An 18,295-nucleotide genomic window follows, 5' to 3' on the forward strand; every position below is an offset into this window, starting at 1 on the left:
ATTGAACCCCTGTCAGTCCATCTTCATTACTGTTGTGGCACACTGAATGTGGTGGATCCAGGTTTTAATTTTAATGTAAGAGTACTTCAACAAGGTTTACCTACCATGAGGCTGTAAGGCAGTTATCACCATCTTTTAACAGTAGTTAATGGTGAGCCCTTGACTACTGTAATGGGTAACAACAAAGTTATACAAAAGGTCGTTGAGTTTGGCAGCCCTCGTGGTTGTTCGAGTGCCCCATCGCTGTTGTTTAATTTTATTTCTTTAAGGGAGTGTCATTGCTAACTTGGTGTGCTTTAGGTAATCTACCTGTGTTAAGTTATTGCACCATCAGAGTGGTATTTTGCCATAAATGGTGTCCACTTTAAACCACCCTATTGCTTGAAGATGTGTTGTTTGATAAAAGAGTCTTATAATAACTGATTATTTATTGCTAAATAATTTGTAATTGGTTTTAATGGCGCTTTTACGTGCAATAACATTGTCATTTTCTGGTTTAGAGCTCTAAAACCTAGGTGCTTAGCAGGATGGTTGGCTGGGACCAACATGGAATGTGAAACACAATCTTTTGGGACAAGACTGTCAATTAGTGCCTGAGAATTTTGGCAATTTAAGCTATGTCACTGGATGCCCGTTGGAATTACGTTCACCCTTGAGGCTTTTAAATGAGTTTTTTTAATGATAAATTATTCTGTAACATTATGGGTACCTTAAAAAAACTGTGTTAATGCTTAGCAGCACCTTTGCATGTTGTTAATGTTTAATGTAATTATTGGTGCTTGTTCAGTTTTTAATTTAATCCTTAGCACCCTTAAATTATTTTATAAGTTTTTCACTTATTGTAGGTGGCACTATTAATTTATGCTTTGATATCTTATATAATTGTAGTATGAACCTCTGACTTAAAGAGTCAATGTGTCAAGGATACAAGTATGTGTCTTGTGAAACTTGTTAAATTTATCATTTTTCTGTTGAGTCTGGGCTCACATGTTTACCACATCCAGAACCCCACTTCCCATAACACTTCAATAAATGTTTTTAAGTACTTGTTCTGCCAAATCAACCATCTGGAAAGAATCAATAACAATAAAATACTTATTATTTATAAGAGGAGAAGTGTTGAGCAGTAGACATGCATTTATAATGATTTTCCAAGGGGATAGTAGTGATACATAGATGAAGCAAGAAGAGCAGAGAAAGAGATCAGAAAAGACTTCTAAAGGTGTGGTAGATGAAGGTGGACAACATGTTCCACTCACTGACTACATTCAACCTTCCTACATCAAAAAACAAACCATTTTCTCCATAGTTTGTGCAGCTTTATGACTTGAAATGTTGACTGTCACTGAAGGTGTCACCTATCCCAATGGATTCCAAACCAACAAACTCATTCCTAGTTGCCACGACCAACTATATCCTCACCCACAATTACTTCTCCTTTGAAGGCATTACCTACATACAAATCTGGGATACAGCTTTGGGCACCCACATTGCACCATCCTATGCCAACCTATACATGGGCCATCTAGAAGAATCGTTCCTCAAAACCCAGAATTCTAAACCCCTCATCTGGTTCAGATCCATTGATGACATCAATGACATCATTGCTATCTGGATCAAAGGTGAGGACACCCTATCCACATTCCTCCAGAACCTCAACAACTTCTCCCCCATTTGCTTCACCTGGTCCTATTCAATCCAACAAGCCACCTTCCTAGATGTTGAACTCCAACTCAAAGATGGCTACATCCATACCTTCATCCACATCAAACCTACTAACCACCAGCAATACCTCCACTTTGACAGCTGCCACCCACTCCATACCAAGAAGTCCCTTCCATACAACCCAGCCATACATCGCATCTGCAGTGACAAGCAGACCCTCTCGAAATATACTGGGGATCTCACTGAAGCCTTCACTGACCATAACTATCCTCTCAATCTTGTACGAAAACAAATCTCCTGTGCCGTATCTTTCCAGCTCCCACCACCTCCCAAAGTCCACCATCCAGCCACAGAGGAGCATTACCCTCGTAACTCAGTACCACCCAGGACTGGAACAACTGAATTACATTCTCCTCCAGAGTTTCGATTACCTCTCATAATGCCCAGAAATGAGAAATGTCCTGCCCACTATCCTTTCCACCCTTCCCACAGAGGTATTCCGCTGTCCACCAAACCTACACAATATACTCATCCATCCTTACACAACCCCTGCTCCCAATCCCACACCTCATGGCTCATACCCCTGTAATAGACCTAGATGTAAGACCTGTCCCATATATCCTCTCACCACCACCTACTCCAGTCCAGTCACTAACATCACCTATCCCATCACAGGCAGGGCTACCTGTGAAACCAATCATGTGTTCTACAAGCTAAGCTGCAACCACAGAGCTGCAATCTATGTAAGCATGACAAGCAACAAGCTCTCTGTCTGCATGAGTGGCCACTGACAAATTGTGGACAAGCAACAAGTGGACCACCCTGTTGCTGAACACGCTGCCAAACATGATATCCTTCATTTCAATGACTGCTTCACAGCCTGTGCCATATGGATCCTTCTTGCCAACACCAGCCTTTCTGAATTGTGCAGGTGGGTACTCTCCCTGCAGTACATCCCACATTCCTGTAGCCCTTCTGGCCTCAATATTCATTAGTCACTGTCCTCATCCATCCAGCCCCTTCTCCGTTCCCATTCTAGCACTACACAGCCGTCATTCCACCACAACACCATCTTCTTATTTCTCTTCTTTTCCGTTACTTCCCCACCCCCTTTCCCCACCTCTTCCTGTCCTCTGTCTAACCTGCAGCAGTATCCGCCACCCCACCATACTACCCCTCCCTCTCCCCACTCCAGCCTCCTCCTTACCCCCACCCAGTCACCGCTCCCATCATGCACTGGTGCTGCTGCTTGCATTGTGGTTTCAGTTGCCTGAGACTGCAGTTTTTTTTTTGTTTGTGTGTGTGTGTGTGTGTGTGTGTGTGTGTGTGTGTGTGTGTGTGTGTGTGCGTGTGCGTGTGTGTGTGCGTGTGTGTGCGCGCGCGTGCGTGTGTCCGTGTGTGAGCCCCTATGTGTGTCTATTGTTGACAAAGGCTTTAATGGCAGAAAGCTGTAATTGTGAGTCTTTTTGGGCCTGTCTGCGACTCAGCATCTCTGCTATATGGTGAGTAGCAACTTTCCTTCTCATAATGTTGTCACACTCTTATAACATGGATTGATATGGATTTACAATGAGACACCGTATTCTCAGGTCCGTAGATTCCCAACACTTCCTCTCTCATGTCATTTACCTAATTTTCTCCATACCGCATAAACTTTTTTCAAAAGAGAATGAAATAAATTATTCTAATAATTGGAAATGAAAATGTTTTGTTAAAAATTCTCTTCTGTGTTGGTTAAAAGCCATGGCTAATTGTTTCTCAGGGTGCTATCACCAGTTATATCATACATATTCCAACATGATGGATTTAAAAAAAAATTATCTTTCTCTTATGTTACATGATAAACCAGTTAAATAAACTGCTTAATTATTCCTTTTTCTGTGAGGTTTGATGCTCCAGTATAGCAGCCTATGTGCAATGGCAGTGTATACATTAATAAAAATTATTTTTCATAAAACTGTGATTCTGGCATAAAAAATGAAATGGAAAATATTACAAGACACCATTCAGTATTTATTAAGATTATTATTTTTAATACTTCTTGCAAGAAATGACTATTAAAAGCATTTTTATCGTTTTATCATTAATGGCATCGCTACAACAATTAACTTGCACAAAATGTCCAGGGCAATAGTTAGTTATTATGTAAATGAATCAAGGGTCAGAGAAGGTACTTTTCGCTACCAACATAAAACACAATCTACCATAAATAATTGCATATATATTTGACAAAATTGATAATAACACTACAGATAATTATATTAATTATTTACGGACCATGATCTCTATGCGACTGTCAGATAGGACATCAGAACCAACAAGACCAGGAAGACAAAGAAGAAGACAAGCAAACAAAATGTTCTTTTCTTATACACTATGATACAGAGATAGTAATTATTGCACATCTAAGGGCACAGAGATCACTTGCATTGTTGATGAATATCGATAAGTTAATTTACATTCCTTTTTTTCCTGAGGCTATGCTATATCCAGCTCAGAATCCTACCTTCCAACATGCTGATTTCCTCTTAGGCAATGGCTACACACAGAACTTCCCTTCACATTAAGCACACCAGTCATCAATAATACCTGCTCTACAAAAGATGCCACTCATTGCACACCACAAAGGTCCCTCTGTACTGCCTGGTCTTCTGTCTGCAGTGACAAGCAATGCATTTCCTAGAAGGCAGAAGATCTTACAGAGCCTTCTGAATATTGTAACTGCTCTCAGAATCTTGTACATATAAAATCAACACTCTTCACACATCTGATGACCAGCCACAAAGGATTGCACATGTCTTTGCAAGAAGAAGTATACCCTACCCACACAGCCTTCTTAGTATTTGTGTCTGTCTGATTCCACTTCATGCTTCCAACCCTGTGCCCTGTAAATCATATTGACATTTAGGAGCACCTCTTACTTATCACCAGTCTTTGGCCTTTTCAGCATCAGATTCATTCATTAACCATCTTATGAAGACACCACCAAGAGGTAGAACCTTCAGGGATGTGGAACAAATCAAGGTAGACATTAACAAAACAAGAGAAAATTGCAGAAACTTAATCTGTATGCTGTATTAACAATAAAATATTACTGTTCTGCTTAATGCTGTTCATACTTGTGCTATTAACTGAGTTAATTAGAAGGGAAGCAGCTACATTAAAAAAGATTCCTGACTCCTCAGTTATAGTAAATAACTGCTGTTTATCTAACAATGGAAAATCCAGGGTGGAACAAAACACACACACACACACACACACACACACACACACACACACACAAGAGAGACTGCACATATATGTGAGTTGCATTTGCATGTGTGTGTGTGTGTGTGTGTGTGTGTGTGTGTGTGTGTGTGTTTTGTCTAATTTCAATGAAGGCCTTTTTGATCAAAAGCTTTCTTGTTCAACAGTCTTTTTGTTGTGTCTATGTGTTACCCAGCATCTGTGATATAAGGTTAGTAGTAATCTATCCTTTTCATAATACTGCCACTGCTGTTTATCTCAAACTTGTTGGATGACTTTCCTTATGCCACCACTCTCAGGACTGAATTGATGTACTCCATCTGTCTGCATCCAGAGTAATAACATGTTGAAGTGTGAAAGCATTTTCTATATATTTGCATAACATGAATCTGAAGTGGGATGTAGTATCAACCCAGTATTCACCTAGCTGTGGAAAATCACCTAAAAGTTACATGCAGGGTGGCCAGCTTACAGCCATTGTTGTTAATCTGTGACTCAGTCTAGGACAGGTTCACCTCCCCAAAACCTGGAAGACACCCATTAACATGCTCGGCTATCTGGGCGAGTATTTTTGTGCCTTGTATTCTGATTGTATAAATCACAATTCAGCACTAACCTATTGTTATCATCAGCATGAAAAAACCATTACAAAGAATGATTCTGCAAGATGTATGGTTATCTACGTTACACAATATCCTTACAGCTTGCTTCTTTTGGATAAACATTTTGTTTACTTTAGGTGCACTCCCCTGGAAGATAATTCCATAAGACAACAAGAACTGAAAATAGACAATACTTCTGTCTTTAGGCAAGCAACATGCTCAACTGAACTGCTTCATTGGTTTATCCAAGTGTTGGCTCCATTTTAAGTTGTTATCCAACTGGATCCCAACAAATTTTAAATGGTTTGTTTCATTTAGCGTGTGACCATTAGCATCTACTTGTATTGCTAAAGGTCATTCATTACTCCTGGTTCAAATTGCATAATATGAGTCTTTGTGAGATTAAGAATTAAACCGTTAGCTGCAAATCACTTGCATGATTATGTCATCAGTGACCATTAGAGTTTCTGGACTGCTCTGTAAAATCATTGGAAGATCATTTGTACAGGTCAGAAACAAGAGTGGATCCAGTAGTGAGCCTTGTAGCACTGCACATGCTATCTTCCTCCATTCTGAGATTAGTTTCGTCCTGGCACTGAATCTGTTAATGAGACCCTCTGCTTTTTGTTACAAAAATAAGACTCAATTCACACTAGAGGAATGCCATTAATAATGCAACATTTTAGTCTACCATGTAGAATATTGTGATCCATGCAATCAAAGCCTTTGTTTGGCAAGATCACAAAATGTATGACTGGATAATATTTATCTTGTTTATCTCTGAAAGCACTTCCTTTGTAGGGTCTTTTATTGTGTTCTCTGTGTAGAATCCTTAACAAAACCCAAACTAGATGGAATTAACAAGTTATATTCAGTTAATGTCAGTGTTTGATAATAGGGCAATATCTCAAACACTTTTAAAAAGGCAGGAAGGGGTGACACAGATCTGTAATCACAGGTGGTTTGCTTATCTCCAGTTTTATAGATGGATGTTACTACAGCATATTTAAGTCTGTTAGGAAATTTTCCTTGAGTTAATAATTGATCATGAAAATAGTTTAATGGTAATACTGTCAGTTCAGCAAAGTATTTTGATATTCTTGTAGAACATTCATGTGTCTGTGCAGTCAAATCTAATGTACTGTATTTGGTTGTTTACTATTGGGTGCAATGTTTCTGTTGAAGACAATCACTGAATTAAGAAACTACTTATCTGCATTGACGAATTAGAGACATAAAACCCAGCTGACATAAGATGCCTCTCTGAACATCATGTGACCACTACTATAGATGTGTTAAGTATTACAGGATTTAGATTAGCATCTGACTTTTGTAAAGGAGATAGGAGGAGAAATGGAGATAGGAGAGGTTGCTAGATTAATCAGGAACTGTTATAATTTAAGAACAAAGACATTCATAAATTTCACCTAGAGCAGTATATAAAGCATGTGCAACAGAAGTAGAATTTCATAATAAGTGTGTACAGAGTGTCTGCAGGTAACTATTAATCTGTTCATAAATCACATTGAAGCTCTACTGGCCTACCATATTTAACAGCAAAGGAAATAATGTGTACTGATGATTTTCATGTAGATTTTCTTGAAAACTCTTTCAGTAAGATTTTATTAGTCAGCAACACTATTGTTCAACTTAATTCCTGTTGTAAACTCTCCAAATAGTTTAGCTAATCACTGACAAATAACCATTGCTAATATCTTTGTAGACTTGTCTAATGAACAAAATTATACACTGCTGGAAAAAAAGTTAATACATTCTTTTAGAGATTTCCCATTCACTCAAGATTTATTACAATGATGTGTATTACATGAAATGATTACATTTACAGACCAAAAGCACAAGTGGTTCTGAGGTACCAGATATTGACCTATGCTGAAAATTTATTAGTATGTGATTTCATCTTCACAGGTGAGAATACATACACTGAATCTGGCATCCAGTCAATTGTACAGGTGGCAAATACTGCCTTGGGATATGTTATGCAATGCTCACTCAGCCTGTTCACATCATTCTGTAAGAGTTAGTTATCGAGGCATATGAGTCACTTCTCATCCCACCATATCCCATATGTGCCCGATGGAAACAAGTCTGGAGGTCATGATGGCTGGGGAAATTACAGCACACCTTGCAGAGCACATTACATTTCATGGGCACAGTGCAGGGTGAATATTATCCTGCTGGAACAACATATCACTTTCGTGTCACAAGAACAGAAAAAGAATGGGTCTAACAATGTTCTGCACATACCGAGCACTCGTTAGTGTCTCCTCCAGAAACACCAAAGGTGAACAAGAGTTGCAGCTTATTGCACCGCATATCATAAGGCCTGGGTGGGGCCAGTGTGTTTTGGACAAGTGCACTCTACAAGACAGTGCTCACCAATTCTAAATTGTACATGCAAACGACCATCACTTGCATGGAGGCAGAATCTGCTTTCATTGCTGAAGACCACAGGCCTAGAAAAAAATGGGGAAAAATTGACTCTCTGCTGGATCTCACAACATATCCCACATGTTATTATCCAGTAAGCTATTTTTCAGGTTTCTTCTATTCTGTGTTTTGGTTCCATACTGGATTATTATTTTTAGGATAATATTTCCAGTGGACTTATAGTATTTTCCCTAGATGTTAGTTTTTTCAGGCATTTATCCCTGTTCACAGAAATATTCCAGTCATTATTGATTTTTTCCCTGCTTTTTTCTAAGCCTGTCTCACTCAGCAATCATGCTTTGTACATTTTACAAGCATCTTTTGGGTGTACTCAATTTTATTATGGCAACCCATCACTGTAGTTGGTCAAATCATGCAGTTTGTGGGGCATTCAGATGTGACAGTGGCCTGACACTGGACAGCATAGGAATGTGAGGACAGGCATACTTGCCAAGGTTCTGATTAATCATGTCTGACTACAGCACGGAAGGCTCATCTTATTGTGCACCAAATCCATCTCAAACCATTGATATTTGCACCTTCCATCTGAGAACAAGTAATGGGCTCCTGGGCATCCTGCAACATTTTATATCATTCCACATCATTGGTCACAAACTAGCAGCAGCCATCTATGTAATTACTGAAACTTCCTGGCAGATTAAAACTGTGTGCCAGACCGAGACTCGGGATCTACATTGTACCGAGTTCGAGTCTCGGTCCGGCACACAGTTTTAATCTGCAAGGAAGTTTCATATCAGCGCAGAGTGCAAATCTCATTTTGGTATGTAATTACTGTTCGATGCATAGACTGCTGTGAAGAATGCAACAGAAGTGGCTGCATTTTGAGTGGTGCTTGATCAGGAAGCATGGACCACTGACAAATGGCGGCACATTATGCTCATCAATGAATCATGTTTCTGCACTACTCTGGATTAGCGGGGACAGCAAGTATCGTGGTGACCTGGGGAAAGGCGCCATTCTTCCCATGTTTTGCTGAGGCACAGCAGTGTTACTCCTGACATCATGGTGTGGGGAGTGGTATGACTTCAGGTCACAGGTGGAAACAATTGAGAGAACTCTGACAGACAAAGGTACATCACAAACATCGTCTGCATGTTACCTCTCATGTGACAATTTTGTGGTGCCATTTTTCAACAGGACAAAGTTCATCTACATGTGGTACATGTCTGTGTGAGCTGTCCTCATGATGTTGAGGTACTCCCTTGGCCAGCCAGATCCCCAAATGTGTCCCCAAGAAAATGTACTAGAGCAGCTTGGACACCAAATCTATCCCAGGGCTAGGAACCAGGATATCAAGGATCAGTTACAAAAACTGTGGGCCAGCTTGCCTCAGGAGGGGATATAACAGCTCTATGACACTCTTCCAAATGGAATTAAGGTGTGCATACAGGACAGAGGGGTTGTATTGTCATATTGATAAGTGGCCTCATACTGCCGAGTTCTTTATTAATTCGACTCAGTTTTGTAAGCACTGAAATAACATCACATACCCTCTCACCCCATAAAGTTTCATTACATTTCCACCGGCCGGAGTGGCCTTGCGGTTCTAGGTACTACAGTCTGGAACCGCGCGACTGCTACGGTCGCAAGTTCGAATCCTGCCTCGGGCATGGATGTGTGTGATGTCCTTAGGTTAGTTAGGTTTAAGTAGTTCTAAGTTCTAGGGGACTGATGACCTGAGAAGTTAAGTCCCATAGTGCTCAGAGCCATTTGAACCATTACATTTCCTCCTCCTCTTCTGGATGCTTCACTTTTTTTTTTTCGCTCAGTGTATATTTATTCTCAGCTCGGTCTTTTAGATGAATTTACCCTAAAGAAATCATTGGGGTAGAATGGCTGTTGCTTTAGTCAGACTGGATGCTTCTGGCAAGTAGGTGAGCCTGTAGCCTCATACCAGTTCTGAAAAAAATGTAATAGTCACTTTCCATAAATTTATTATACAGCTAAAAGTCTCGGTGATACCAATCTCTTCTAATTTACATCAAGATTTTCTTCACAAGAGTCTCTGTGGAAATCTACCCACAGATGAACCTTTATATTGTTAATAAACCTGAGAGAAACAATACTGAAATAAAATAAATTATTTTTATGCCATGAAGTCTATATCTACAAATCCTTTCTTGTATGCTTACCATTTGCCATTACATAATCCAATAACTGCTTGAGATCTTTCCAGTCCACTTCCATGTCATCACCAGCAATTTTGCTGAAGAACTGTCTTATTTTATCTTCTTGTTTTTGATCCTCCTTTTCCATCTGCGAAGTTACCTAAAAGTAATAAAAATTACTTATTTATTTTTACTGAACATTCACTTCCCATTCCACATATATTATTATATTTATTGTCTTGATTATGCAAATTCTGTAATTCACTCTAAATAATTTAGGAATAAAGGAGACTATTCACCAAACAGCAGAAGCATTGAGTTATCAACAGGCACATGCAAAAGACAATCGAAACATGCTAGATTTCACAAGAATTGGTGCCAGCTGTATGCATGGTGCCAGGGCTGTAGTTCAACGTGTGAAGTAGGGTGGAATGGAAGTTATGTCTGATGAGTTGGGTTGAGGGAGAAAGAGGCAGGAAGAGGGAGGAGCAGTTGGGGATGGGCAGCTAGTGGCCAGAAGGGAGGTAACAGGTGTGGTGGCTAGGAATGTGGGAGAGAATCATGGCAGGTACATGACCTGAGTGTGCAGTCCATGGGTGCTAGAGCTGGTGAAGAATGGTGCACAATGATGATGTCAAAATAGCATGGATTGTGACAGTACAGGACAGAGGAATGGGAAACAATTGGGAAGAGGGTGTGGGGACAATGGATCTGCATGTGCCTCTCGATGTTTCAATGCTTCTACTATTTGGTGAGTGGTCTCCTTTACTCCTAAATTATTTACATTCTGCCAGAACTTTTCTTATTACGGTAACCCAATGTAAGTGATGTGTACATTTTATTATGATGTAACTTTTATACAGGGTCCATTTCTTTGACTGGGAAGGTGATGTAACTTGTTTGGCAAAGAGTACTTTCTATTTAATTTAATCAGCATTTCTCCTCATTCCATTCATAAATAGGTGATTAAATACTGGAACTTTATGGTTAATGCTTCCTCGCAGGTAGCTACATCTTCTGCAAGTAATCTAAGACAGCATCTAAGTTTATTCTTTTAATCTTTATTATGTGATATGCGTAGTAGTTACTCCATCACACTTACCCGTGACACATGTGAATTTACATCTGCACCTATGGGGTGACTGTCTAGGATAACATGCTCCCTTTTGCATGGTAAGAAGCCCTCAGTCCCATCATAAATCTGGCTAGATTTAAAATGCAACCATATTTCTTTTAACTAGCATCAATTTGCTACTGAATTAAAAGCTTCTTAAAGTCAAGATTAATTCATTTATTGTGTTCCATGATACCTGTCATGAACAAAAACCCTCAGGGATGTAGAGCATGTCAAGTTATACATAACATACTCCAGAAGAGGATGGCTGGATCTGAATCGGTCACGTTCCAATGATAGACAACACAGTAACCAGAATATAGCACCCCATCTTGATTAATTTGCACTGGCACTCAGAGATTTATCATCACAGCTAGCAGTACAGCTGCAAAACCAGGCTGGGTGATACATTATGCTCACAAGTGGGTGAAGGGTTAGCTATCTGTCAGAGTATAGCTGAATCGTATTAGAGGGAAGTAGTCAAAGTAATCACAGGGATCCACTGGGCAACGAGAAAAGTTTAAGTTGTTACCTGGGTGGCTTGTTAGGTGTAGCCATAGGAACAAAGCAGAAGTAGTAAACATGTAACTCACAAAGTCATAAATATAAGACTGATTGTTCAATCAAATTGACCACAGATGAGAATAACATAAGAGGGGACCAGCAGAGTGTGAGAGGGCAGGGGCGGGGGATGTGATTGTATGGAAAAGTATTGTAGGGCTAAAGTTGCTCACGAAAGGAGGACAGCTCATTCCTGTAGAAGTGACAGCTGTAATGAGACAATTGAATTCTGCCAGTTTTCAGCAATGTACAAATTCTTGTCAATAAGATGGCAACACTACTAAAGAAACTAATTAACTGTACAACATGAATTTACAAGAGAGTAGCTTTGCATATAAATCAGAAGGGATGGTTAAAAAGTGTGACCATCCATCCATCTCAGAGCATCCCAGGCAATCCAGTGCATAGCACACCAGACGGTGCTGCCTGCTACACACCAATCTGGAATCAGGAGTTCACATGGGAAGACTGGGTCAATAGGAGCATCATCAAATGCATTTGCCAATTTACCATTGACCATGCTGACTCTGGCAGAAATAGAAATGGATTTCTACTACTTGCTCAAAGTTAGGGAGTTGGATAGGAGTGTACTGTAATGATGACTGTATGAGGTGTCTACAATGTAAGTAGGTCAGTGGGTGTGCCAAAGAATGCGTACATTCCTGAAATTAGGGAAGAGGCCAAGAATAGGTGTAGATGCTGATGATAGGGAGAGTGCACAACAGACTGGATGTGCGACCGGACGTCATATCCAAGAAAGGGGCCAGGGTGTAGGCTATCCGTCACTTGCAATGATGTGACACTGCTGACCACTGTGTTGAGGCACAAAAGGAACAGGATCACACCTGATGAAAAGACCTTAGGAAAGGAGTGCTAGTTGGACACATGTTAGATTGACCCCTCTATCTCCTCAATGTAAGATTCCAATAATGATATAATGATCATATTTTTCACTGGCATGGCAACTAGTAGATATCCATTTACAATGCTTAACCAGTAAGAAAGCTACACTAGACTAGGGCTGGAGCACCAGTATGAGAATCTCTGAAAAGCATTGATTGTGAACTAACAATTATGCACGAGGAACTGTCCAACCTAATCAATATATGACTAAAGCCAGCAGATCCACCTCTGCAGGTCCTATGCTGCCCAACTACATGTAAATGCATTCCATATTACTATGCAACTATGGTTGAAACATAAACTGAACCCCAGTTTGATGTCTTCCAAACTATTTCTACACACTATAACTAATATCAGCACACACGTCACAGCATCTTTACAAATGGTTTACACCATTCAATAGCATTTCCTACATTACTATTATGCCAGTTCCCTAGTGCAGGTATTTCAGCTCTGGAATAGTCTCAGCATAAAAATAATACTTATCATCAGTTGTATCCAATGTGAATTCTAATGTTATCAACTGCACATGTTTCCCATTGCATGGAGTGCTTTGCAGAAGTATGTCAGTTGGCAGACTAGTGATTTTCTGGTTGTCAGTAAAATACACAGCTTTTTATATTGGTATGACTACCAACCAGCTATCTACCATGATGAATGGCCACCACCAAACTGTTGCTAAGAGCAAAGTGGACAATTCTGTAATACAACAAGCAACTGAACATAACATGTTTGATTTCAATGGCTGCTTCACAACCCAGGCCATCTGGATCCTCTCCTCCACCAGTTTCTCTGAGCTGCACAGATGGGAGTTATCATTACAACAAAATCTCCACTCCAAAATCATACTATTCTCAACTTACAGTAATCTACTGCCTCACAATCCCAACCCAACACCTTTCACTCCTTGTATCTTATCACCTCCTCCAAATTCACGTCCCTGCCCTCACACCATCACTGTGCTCTGCTCTCTGCAAATACCACTGATCTCCCCCCCCCCCCCCCCCCCCCCGCCACCCACCCCTTCCACTTTCCCACCATGCCCTCCATCCCCCACAGCCTCCCATCACTGTATCACTGTGCCAGGCAGTCTTGCTGGTCACCATCTGTCCCTGTATGTTCCGACAGGCAGCATTGACTACTCTACCCCCCCCCCCCCCCCTCCCACATGTACCCTGCTATCCCTCCCACCACACTCCAAATTGCTGCTTCTGGTTGACATGACACCATTACATTCACGCTGCAGCAGCTGGAGAGAGCAATCATGTTTGTGTGAGATGTACTAACTTGTGTGAATGTGTGTATGTGTTCTTTTCTTTTCTGAAGAACACTTTGGCCACAAGTTCAGTGTGTAACAGTCTTTTTGTTGTGCCTGTCTACAACTCTATGTGTCATTTTTACAGTGAGTAACAATCTAAACTTTTCATAATATTGTTAGTATTTAAATTTTGTCATTACTAATTATCAAATTTGATTCTCAGTGACTCTTCTTCCCTTGGTCACTAAATCTAATACATTGGCTAAAAAAATACATAATAGTGATAAAAAGTGGATTAAACATTGTGTAGTTTTGGAAAAAAGGGCATCAGAAGCTAAAGGTAAAGCTGACTGGTATACATTGAGGTGATACAAGTTTTCGGTGAGCAATATGCACATATACAGATGGGGTAGTATCATGTACACAAGGTATGAAAGTGGCTGGCAGAGCTATCATTTGTACTCAGGTGATTCATATGAAAAGGTTTCTGGTTTGAGTATGGCTGCACAATAGGAATTAAGATTTTGGACATGGAATGATAATTGGAGCTAGCCACAAGGGACATTCCATTTCAGAAATTGTTAGTGAATTCCATATTTTGAAATCCACATAGTCGAGACTGTGTCAAGAATACCAAATTTCAGGCATTAACTCTCACCATGGACAACACTGACAATCTTCACTTAATGACAAAGAGCAGTGGTGTTTGCATAGAGTTGTCAGAGCTCACAGACAAGCAACACTGCATGAAATAACTGCAGAAATCAATGTGGGATGTACAATGAACAAATCTGTAAGGACAGTGTGGCACAATTTTTGGCATTAATTGGTTATGGTAGCAACCAACCAACACGAATACCTTTGCTAACAGCACAACATCACCTGCAGCGCCTCTCCTGGGATCGTGACCTATCAGTTGGACCCTAGATGACTGAAAAGTAATGGCCTGGTCAGATTAGACCCAATTTCAGTTGGTAAGAGCGGATGGTAGGGTTTGTGTGTAGCACAAACCCAATGAATCCATGACCTAGGTTGTCAACAGGGTACTGTGCTAGTTGATGGTGGCTTCATAATCATGTGAGTTGTGTTTACACAGAGTGCTGTTTGTAGTAGCTTACCTGTACTCCTATTTTTTTTTTTTTTTGTACAGTATTAAACCTACTCCTGCATTACCCCTATTTGATTTTGTATTTATAACTCTGTATTCACCTGACCAAAAGTCTTGTTCCTCCTGCCACTGAACTTCACTAATTCCCACTATATCTAACTGTAACCTAACCATTTCCCTTTTTAAATTTTCTAACTTACCTGCTCGATTAAGGGATCTGACATTAAATGCTCCGATCTGTAGAATACCAGTTTTCTTTCTCCTGATAACGACGTCCTCTTGAGTAGTCCTCGCCCGGAGATCCAAATGGGGGACTATTTTACCTCCAGAATATTTTACCCAAGAGGACGCCATCATCATTTAATCATACAGTAAAGCTGCATGCCCTCGGGAAAAATTACGGCTGTAGTTTCCCCTTGCTTTCAGCCGTTCACAGTACCAGAACAGCAAGGCCATTTTGGTTAGTGTTACAAGGCCAAATGACTCAATCATCCAGACTGTAGTCCCTGCAACTACTGAAAAGGCTGCTGCCCCTCTTCAGGAACCACACGTTTGTCTGGCCTCTCAACAGATACCCCTCCGTTGTGGTTGCACGTATGGTACGGCTATCTGTATCGTTGAGGCACGCAAGCATCCCCACCAACAGCAAGGTCCATGATTCATGGAGGGGACTAAAGACTTAGGGATTACAATTACAAATAACCTAAATTGGAACAATCACATAGATAATATTGTGGGTAGAGCAAACCAAAGACTGTGATTCATTGTCAGAACACTTAGAAGGTGAAACAGGTCTACACCATGCTTGTCCGCCCTATTCCGCGTTACTGCTGTGCGGTGTGGGATCCGCATCAGGTGGGACTGATGGATGACATCAAAAAAGTAAAAAGAAGAGTGGCTCATTTTGTATTATCGTGAAATAGGAGAGATAGTGCCACAGACATGATATGCAAGTTGGAGAGGCACTCATTAAAACAAAGGTGTTTTTCGTTGCGACGGGATCTTCTCATGAAATTTCAATTACCAATTTTCTCCTCCTATTGCAAAAACATTCTGTTGTCACTCACCTATGTAGGGAGAAATGATCATCATGATAAAATAAGAGAAATCAGGGCTTGCACAGAAACATTTAAGTGCTCATTTTTCCCGACAACCATCTACACCTACATGACTACTCTGCAATTCACATTTAAGTGCTTGGCAGAGGGTTCATCGAACCACAATCATACGATCTCTCTACTATTCCACTCCCGAACAGCGAGCGGGAAAAATGAACACCTAAACCTTTCTGTTCCAGCTCTGATTTCTCTTATTTTATTTTGATGATCATTCCTACCTATGTAGGTTGGGCTCAACAAAATATTTTCGCATTCGGAAGAGAAAGTTGGTGACTGAAATTTCGTAAAAAGGTCTCGCCGCGACGAAAAACGTCTATGCTGTAATGACTTCCATCCCAACTCGTGTATCATATCTGCCACACTCTCTCCCCTATAACGTGATAATACAAAACGAGCTGCCCTTTTTTGCACCCTTTCGATGTCCTCCGTCAATCCCACCTGGTAAGGATCCCACACCACGCAGCAATATTCTAACAGACGACGAACAAGTGTAGTGTAAGCTGTCTCTTTAGTGGACTTGTTGCATCTTCTAAGTGTCCTGCCAATGAAACGCAACCTTTGGCTCGCCTTCCCAACAATATTATCTATGTGGTCCTTCCAACTGAAGTTGTTCGTAATTACAACACCCAGGTACTTAGTTGAATTGACAGCCTTGAGAATTGTACTATTTATCAAGTAATCGAATTCCAACGGATTTCTTTTGGAAATCATGTGGATCATCTCACACTTTTCGTTATTTAGCGTCAACTGCCACCTGACACACCATACGGCAATCTTTTCTAAATCGCTTTGCAACTGATACTGGTCTTTGGATGACCTTACTAGATGGTAATTTACAGCATCATCTGCGAACAATCTAAGAGAACTGCTCAGATTGTCACCCAGGTCATTTATATAGATCAGGAACAGCAGAGGTCCCAAGACACTTCCCTGGGGAACACCTGATATCACTTCAGTTTTACTCGATGATTTGCCGTCTATTACTACGAACTGCGACCTTCCTGACAGGAAATCAAGAATCCAGTCGCACAACTGAGACGATACCCCATAGGCCCGCAGCTTGATTAGAAGTCGCTTGTGAGGAACGGTGTCAAAAGCTTTCCGGAAATCTAGAAATACGGAATCAACTTGAGATCCCCTGTCGATAGCGGCCATTACTTCGTGCGAATAAAGAGCTAGCTGCGTTGCACAAGAGCGATGTTTTCTGAAGCCATGCTGATTACGTGTCAATAGATCGTTCCCTTCGAGGTGATTCATAATGTTTGAATACAGTATATGCTCCAAAACCCTACTGCAAACTGACGTCAATGATATAGGTCTGTAGTTAAATGGATTACTCCTACTAACCTTCTTGAACACTGGTGCGACCTGCGCAATTTTCCAATCTGTAGGTACAGATCTATCGGTGAGCGAGCGGTTGTACATGAGTGCTAAGTAGGGAGCTATAGTATCAGCGTAATCTGAAAGGAACCTAATCGGTATACAATCTGGACCTGAAGACTTGCCCGTATCAAGTGATTTGAGTTGCTTCGCAACCCCTAAGGTATCTACTTCTAAGAAACTCATGCTAGCAGATGTTCGTGTTTCAAATTCTGGAATATTCCATTCGTCTTCCCTGGTGAAGGAATTTCGGAAAACTGCGTTCAATAACTCCGCTTTAGCGGCACAGTTGTCGATAACAGTACCATTGGCACTGCGCAGCGAAGGTATTGACTGCATCTTGCTGCTTGTGTACTTTACATACGACCACAATTTCTTTGGATTTTCTACCAAATTTCGAGACAATGTTTCGTTGTGGAACCTATTAAAGGCATCTCGCATCGAAGTATGTGCCAAATTTCGCGCGTCTGTAAATTTTATCCCATCTTCAGACTTTCGCGTTCTTCTGAACTTCGCATGCTTTTTCTGTTGCCTCTGCAACAGCGTTCGGACCTTTTTTGTGTACCACGGGGTATCCGTTCCATCTCTTACCAATTTATGAGGTATGAATATCTCAATTGCTGTTGCTACTATATCTTTGAATTTGAGCCACATCTCGTCTACATTCGCATAGTCAGTTCGGAAGGAATGGAAATTGTCTTTTAGGAAGGCTTCTAGTGACACTTTATCCACTTTTTTAAATAAAATTATTTTGCGTTTGTTT

The 18,295-nt window shown here is 40.6% G+C and overlaps 1 protein-coding gene across 2 annotated transcripts in view; it reads right to left on the reverse strand.

Annotated features, from left to right (window-relative positions):
- LOC126359629 (calpain-A-like) overlaps positions 1 to 18,295 on the reverse strand; it is a 198,969-nt gene that overhangs the window by 34,416 nt on the left and 146,258 nt on the right. For both annotated transcript variants that reach the window (XM_050007646.1, XM_050007647.1), the window contains exon 12: positions 10,115 to 10,250. In XM_050007646.1, coding sequence (XP_049863603.1) covers positions 10,115 to 10,250 — 136 coding nt within the window. The remainder of the gene's footprint in view (positions 1 to 10,114; positions 10,251 to 18,295) is intronic.

This window comes from Schistocerca gregaria, chromosome 1, assembly GCF_023897955.1.
Source record: "Schistocerca gregaria isolate iqSchGreg1 chromosome 1, iqSchGreg1.2, whole genome shotgun sequence".
NCBI lineage: Eukaryota > Metazoa > Arthropoda > Insecta > Orthoptera > Acrididae > Schistocerca > Schistocerca gregaria.